This window comes from Salvelinus namaycush, chromosome 14 (genome assembly GCF_016432855.1).
Source record: "Salvelinus namaycush isolate Seneca chromosome 14, SaNama_1.0, whole genome shotgun sequence".
Taxonomy (NCBI): Eukaryota; Metazoa; Chordata; class Actinopteri; order Salmoniformes; family Salmonidae; genus Salvelinus; species Salvelinus namaycush.
Genome location: NC_052320.1, coordinates 39,468,458 through 39,476,043, shown reverse-complemented (window position 1 = coordinate 39,476,043; position 7,586 = coordinate 39,468,458). Strand labels below are relative to the sequence as shown.

The following is a 7,586-nucleotide window of genomic DNA, read 5'->3' as shown; positions in this document are numbered from 1 at the left end:
AATGGCGGGTATTTCTGCGTGTCCTGTGAATTATATTTTTTGTCTAAATTAATTGAATCGTTAATTTAGACGTTAGTCGAAAGTCTACTGTATATTTTATCTAAGAGCTTTGTAGGAAACTTGAATTGAACGTGTACATTTAGGGGAACAAGTGAAATTATCATAGTCATGCTGTCGCGGCTCTCTGTTAGTGTAAGGAATTGAAACTAAGTAACGTTAGCCTATCAATGGTTCGAATATTTGCTGAAATAAATGGTTACAGTAGCAATGTTAGTTTAATCTAACGCGTACCTACCTACCTCTTGGTGGTCACTCACTGTCGGAAATGTTAATTGAGGATCAAAGAATGATACAATTATTGAACTGTAGTAAGCTATAACCTCTAACAATTTGAATTTTATTTTTTTATTATAATATAATCTATCTGGCTTTCAAAAATGGCGGTTTTTGCGTTGATTTCACTATCAGTGTTTTTGTTTTTGATATCAAGTTCAATTCACACCACGTGTGCCTCAAAGTTGAATATCCCCAAAGTTTTATTACCACTTGCCCGAAGCACTAGAATAAACTTCACGCTGGAGGCAACTGAAGGCTGTTACAGATGGTAAGTGAATATCTTTAAAAAGATGGGTACCTTTCCTAGAATATTACCGCCATGGAAACGTGTTGCTTGGTCCACGCATGTATCATCTTACATACTAGGTCATTACGATGCACTGTGGCATATAACTAAATATTAAATCAGAATAATGATTTTAGTTGATAGAAAGTCAATATCTTTATGGAAGAAATAGTTTTGGCTTGGGTATTATCTAACAGGCATGACCGTGTCTGGAAAATACCGGGGATCATGCACATGGATATGAGCCCAGGCCCTGCCATATGCCTCCCATAAACTGTCCAGTGTATGATAAAAAGAGTAGCAGCAGCGTAATAAATGAAGATTGTATGTGTGTGTAGAGTCAGTATAAATGAGTGTGCAAGTTTAGTGTGTTGGAGTGTGAGTGTGCATAGAGGCAGTGCAAAATGAAATAAACTTTATGCTTTTCATTTTAGAACCTGTGCCTCATCAATCAGAGCCATTTCCTGTCAAAATCTTTAATTTGATAGATAACCGCTCCCAACACGTCCTTGGGCAAAATATAATCTCTCGTAGACTACGTAAACAAATTGGTAGATCTGTCGTCATACATTGGGAAATGTGAGATAAGGAGCAGCGTTAGTTCCAGTGCTTTGGACAAATCACGATTTTGCATTAGCATCTTTTGAATTTAGTAATAAAATGTGACATTTGGCACAGAATTGCCTGTAACTTCAAAGAGATCGGGTGGAGCTCTTCGTTTCGGATCCTTGTTCAATCAATCTCTATTCTTAACACTTATGGACCCAAAACTTAATCAAGCGTCTGACCAATTACGCAAGACTTCAGTTCTGTGTTAACTGAGATTAGGCAAAATGTGAGTTATTAGACCGATTTTATGTTCATCAGGTTATGCTGAATAGCACCCTGATGAAAGCAAAACACTTCAGTTTTTAATAAATAAGAGGTTATTTATCTATAAACTTCAATTGTCCCCAGAGAGTGTCTGAATACCTTTCGTTCCTCCAGGTCTTCCACCAGACCGGAGGTGGCCAGCATCGAGGCTGTGGAAGTTGACGTCAGCAGACTGTGTTCCCAGAGAGCCGTCCTCCAGGCCCGCTCCACCCAGCCTTCCAGACTCACCAGCATCATACTGGCTGAGGATGTCGGTGAGTGCAGTACCCAGTTGGATGAAGAGAGATGCAAAGGTGTCTTTATTGTGGCTAAGCTTTTGGTCAAACAGCCATGGAGGGCCTTTTCATCCAGCATAATACGAGCCTAACGTGGACAGGTGAAATGGGCCTACCTGCTAATACAGATGTTCATGAGGGTAGTATTGAAATAGCATATTCTCACATAAGCTATTCTTGAATTTCTCCATAGATGTTTCCATCCAAATGGCAACAGATTTTCATGTGAATATTCTCTGACTTGTTGCAGATAAGTCTGTGCTTGATGACATAGTGCACATAAAAACGAGTTTGCGGTTAAATTCCCAAATACCATATTTTTTTTACTAGTTAACCTTTTCACACGTATCAACAAACGGGTGTGATCATTCTACGCAGAATACGCTCAAACTGGTGTGATTAGAACTAGAGGTCAACGGATTAATCGGCATGGCCCATTACATTAATGCCGATTATGGCCGATTACATTGCAATCCACGAGGAAACTGCGTGGCAGTCTTGACCACCTGTTACGCGAGTGCAGCGTCAAAAGGACCTTGTGGCTGCAAGGAGCCAAGGTAAGTTTCTAGCTAGCATTAAACTTATCTTGTAAAAAAACAATCAATCTTCACATAATCAGTAGTTAAATACACATGGTTGATGATATTACTAGGTTCACTAGCTTGTCCTGCGTTGCATTTAATCAATGCGGTGCCTGTTAATTTATCATCGAATCACAGCCTACTTCAACTTTGACAAACGGGTGAGGATTTAACTAAAGCACATTCGCGAAAAAAGCAGATAAGCGAATAAAGCACAATCGTTTCACATATGTACCTAACCATTAACATCAATGCCTTTCTTAAAATCAATACACACAAGTATATATTTTTTAAAGCTGCATATTTAGTTAAAATAAATTAATGTTAGCAGGCAATATTAACTAGGGAAATTGTCACTTCTCTTGCGTTCAGTGCAAACAGAGTCAGGGTATATGCAACAGTTTGGGCCTCCTGGCTCGTTGCGAACTGTGTGAAGACTGTAATTAATTTGCCCGAATTTGCCAATTATGACATAACATTGAAGGTTGTGCAATGAAACAGCAATATTTAGACTTAGGGTTGCCATCTGCTCGATAAAATAGGGAACGGATCCTTATTTCACTGAAAGAATAAACGTTTTGTTTTCGAAATGATAGTGTCCGGATTTGACTATATTAATGACCAAAGGCTCATATTTCTGTGTTTATTATAATTAAGTCTTTGATTTGATATTTGATAGAGCAGTCTGACTGAGCGGTGGTAGGCAGCAGCAGGCTCGTAAGCATTCATTCAAACAGCAGTTTACTGCGTTTTGCCAGCAGCTCTTAGCAATGCTTGAAGCACAGCGCTGTTTATGACTTCAAGCCTATCAACTCCCGAGATTAGGCTGGCAATACTAAAGTGCCTATAAGAACATCCAATAGTCAAAGGTATATGAAATACAAATGGTATAGAGAGAAATAGTTGACGTGTCATAATTCCTATAATAACTACAACCTAAATCTTCTTAACTGGGAATATTGAACCACCAGCTTTCATATGTTCTCATGTTCTGAGCAAGGAACGTTAAACGTTAGCTTTTTTACATGGGACGTATTGCACTGTTACTTTTTTCTCCAACACTGTTTTTGCATTATTTAAACCAAATTGAACATGTTTCTTTATTTATTTTAGACTAAATAGATTGTATTTATGTATTATATTAAGTTAGTAAGTGTTCATTCAGTATTGTAGTAATTGTCATTATTACATATATATATATATATATATATATATAAAAAATCAGCCGATTTAATCGGTATCGGCTTTTTTTCGTCCTTCAACAATCTGTATCGGCGTTGAAAAATCATAATCGGTCGTCCTCTAATTAGAACGCTTATTTAGAACATCCAGTTTCGAATGACGCAACAATCAGAATTTGAGCTGGCCACACTTTTTTCCAGAAACTATTTTCACAAACACAGTCCTTACAAAGTTATGTCCAGAATGTGAGCAGTTTATCTTTGGATGCAATGTTCAGACATTCACAGAAGTAGCTACAGCATAACACAATCATCCAAACTGGAAAATGTAGCCTCAATTCAAACTGTTGTTAGAAAATACAACTTAATTACAATCATTTTAAATTGACAAGTTCAAATATAGCCTATAGATAATTAGCAGGCAGTTAACTATCCTGTTGCGTAATGATCACATTTTGGAACAGTGAGTGCATTCTCGACATTTGTGTGCATAAAACAACTCGCGCTGGGGCGACCGTTAGAGATATGTGGAACTTGGTCTACCGTGTGGCTCAGTGGTCTAAGGCACTGCATCACAGTGCTAGCTGTGCCACTAGAGATTCTGGGTTAAAGTCCAGGCTCTGTTGCAGCCGGCTACGACCGGGGGACCCATGAGGCGGCGCACAATTGGCCCAGCATCGTCCGGGTTAGGGGAAGGCTTGGCCCGGCAGGAATGTCCTTGTCCCATTGCTCACTAGCGACTCCTGTGGCGGGCCGGGCGCAGTGCATGCTGTCACGGTCACCAGGTGTAGGGTGTTTCAAGAAAGGGCATTGTGTCAAGAAGCATTGCGGCTTGGTTAGGTTGTGTTTCGGAGGACGCACGGCTCTCGACCTACGCCTCTCCCGAGTCAGTACGGGAGTTGCAGCGATGAGACAAGACTGTAACTACCAATTGGATACCACGAAATTGGGGAGAAAAAAAAGAATAGAGATATCTGGAACTTGTGTTTGAAAAGGTTAAATGGGTTTTCATCGCATTTTCAACTCTACTGATGGTTTGCGTTATATAGCGAATGTGCCCTCTCTGGTATTGGCATGTGCGCTCAAGCCAACTGCTCACAGATACAGTGCGGGTATAGCCTACATGATGAAATGATTATGGACAAAATAGCGAGATTATAAAAATGTGTCAAATGGCAGCCAAGCATCGATCATCATGTCACCAGAATAACAGCCTTGATATTTATTGGAAAGAAGCATCAAGCTCATCACCTTGCACTTTCACCACCATGTGAAGTTCATCATCATTTATTTAATCTGTAATCTAATAAACTGCATCAATTCCCTAGTCATAGTGGGAAGAGCACACGTGTCTTCATGTGACTCAGTTTACTTCGATATAATGGTTATTATATCAATATTTTAGCACGAAAGCATTTCAACTGCCATTTCTCGCATAATTCATTTTACACAGACGAAAAGATCCCACCATGTCTAGCGTATTTTGTTTTGTCAACATTTGGAAAGTTTACCGACACATTTGCTGTTTCCATTAGGTCTGTCATGACATTTTGTATCCGACATGTGCTTTACTTGCATGGAAAGGTTGTATGGACACTTGGTTCAAGGTAAGGACTTGTTATACTTTGGTCCATGGAAGTTGAGGGGATTTAGCCTATAGGCCATCACCAGATAATCTACTCAGAGTATTGCTTAAATCGACCCTATGAACTAGGTCAAGTGATTGTGGAGGCCAGGTCATCTGATGCAGGACTCCATCGCTCTCCTTGGTCAAATAGCCCTTACACAGCGTGGAGGTGTGTTTTGGGTCATTGTCCTGTTGAAAAACAAATGATAGTCCCACTCACCGCAAACCAGATGGGATGGCATATCGCTGCAGAACGTTGTGGTAGCCATGCTGGTTAAGTTTGCCTTGAATTCTAAATAAATCACAGACACTGTCACCAGCAAAGCACATCACACCACCTCCTCCATGCTTCACGGTGGGAACCATACATACGGAGATCATCCGTTCACCTACTCTGCGTCTCACAAAGACACAGCGGTTAGAACCAAAAATCTGAAATTTGGACTCATCAGACCAAAGGACAGATTTCCACCGGTCTAATGTCCATTACTCGTGTTTCTTGGCCCAAGCAAGTCTCTTCTTCTTATTGGTGTCCTTTAGTGGTGGTTTCTTTGCAGCAATTCAACCACGAAGGCATGATTTATGCAGTCTCTGAATTGTTGATATTGAGATGTCTGTTACTTGAGCTTTGTGAAGCATTTATTTGGGCTGCAATCTGAGGTGCAGTTAACTCTAATGAACAGTTTCATCTTAGCGCTTGATGGTGTTTGTGACTGCACTTAAAGAAACTTTCAGTTCTTAAAATGTTTTGCATTAACTGACCGATTGTGACCGATTGTGATTAACTGATCGATTGTCGTTTCTCTTTGCTTATTTGAGCTGTTCTTGCTATAATATGGACCTGGTCTTTTACCAAATAGGGCTGTCTTCTGTATACCATCCCTACCTTGTCACAACACATCTGATTGGCTCAAATGAGAAGGAAGAAGGAAAGAAATTCCACAAATTAACTTTTAACAAGGCACACCATTCCAGGTGACTACCTCATGACTGGTTGAGAGACTGCCAATAGTGTGCAAGTCTGTCATCAAGGCAAAGGGTGGCTATTTTGAAGAGTAAAATATATTTTGATTTGTTTAACACTTTTTTTTTGGTTGCTACATGATTCCACATGTGTTATTTCATAGTTTTGGTGTCTTCACTATTATTCTACAATGTAGAAAATAGTAAAAAATAAAGATAAAAACCTTCAATGAGTACGTGTGTCCAAACTTTTGACTGGTATTGTACATGTTGAAATATTTCCCTTTCATTAGCTTAATCCGGTTTGTAAGTGCTTGGCTAGATCTAAAAAAGTGCATCCCCGTGGGGCTCAGTAAAATGAATGAAAACTGCTGCTTTACCACATTGTGCAATGGTACTGCAAGCCAGATGTTTACTCCAGCGCTATTGGCTTGTCATGGGGCAGTCATTCGTGATACAGACTGTAATTAGCGGTGCCTAACACACAGGCCCTTTCAGATGCCTTTCTTATAAACGTCTTTAACAACAATCACGTTGAAACTGTACAGAACAGTGCAGTAATACTTGAATGTAGCCCGTCGCTAATCACAGCAGGACCTCTGAGCTGTTTCCTTTCTTGCGTTGAATACACCTCGTACCGTATCAGTCATTGCTAAGGTTTGGTGCGTTTGATGATAACTGGCTGCATTACCTGTGTGTGTGGCTGTCCTCTCCTCTTGTACTCAGTAACGGGACAGGTACTGCGCTGTGACGCCATCGTGGACATCATCAGTGAGATCCAGATAGTGTCCACCACCAGAGAGCTGCACCTGGAGGACTCGCCACTGGAACTGAAGATCCACGCCCTGGACTCTGAGGGTGAGGAGTGTTCAAGGATACACTGTTGTGCTTTATTGGACGGCTTGTAGCGCCGGTTCTCTTTTGCTCCGAGAGATTTACGTCACAGTATGCTGTCATCACACCACTTTACATCAAGTTGCTCTATGCCTACCTCTGTATTAACCGTGTACTTACTCTAGTGACATTGTATCACCATTGTAGCAACAAAGTCCTGATGTTCCACTTGTGTAAACGTTTTTACATTGCAATTGCTCTGCAACATGTTACTGCAATGTTCTTAGTAGAGTAATTACAGCTTTACTACAGATATAAGAATAACTTCAAAGTGCTATCCGCTTCAGCTTAATGCATAGAGAGATCCACGGTATTGTTGTGTGGACTAGCCAGTTTAATGACTTTTCCAGTAGTGATGATTGTGATTTCCCCCGTGGCAGGCCTTCCCTGTCCTCAGGCAGTGGTTAAATGTCTCTTTGTTCTGTCTCACTGGTTCCATTTGGGCCAGGCACAGACAAACTCTGTTCAATGAGCTGGAGCCGCAACCTGATTCCGTTTGACGACGGGCCCCTAAGGCGCGCTGCGTTTTGTTGTTTGTTTTAGCCTTTATGTGTACTACTCTCTGGTCTA

General features: G+C 40.6%; 1 protein-coding gene across 1 annotated transcript in view; it reads left to right on the top strand.

Moving 5' to 3' along the window:
- The first annotated feature begins 320 nt into the window (after positions 1–320).
- The window catches only part of nup210 (nucleoporin 210), a 49,897-nt gene continuing 42,631 nt past the window's right edge, over positions 321–7,586 (top strand). Inside the window, exons 1-3 of the mRNA XM_039008612.1 lie at positions 321–604; positions 1,610–1,749; positions 6,849–6,980. Coding sequence (XP_038864540.1) covers positions 438–604; positions 1,610–1,749; positions 6,849–6,980 — 439 coding nt within the window. The 5' untranslated portion in view covers positions 321–437. The remainder of the gene's footprint in view (positions 605–1,609; positions 1,750–6,848; positions 6,981–7,586) is intronic.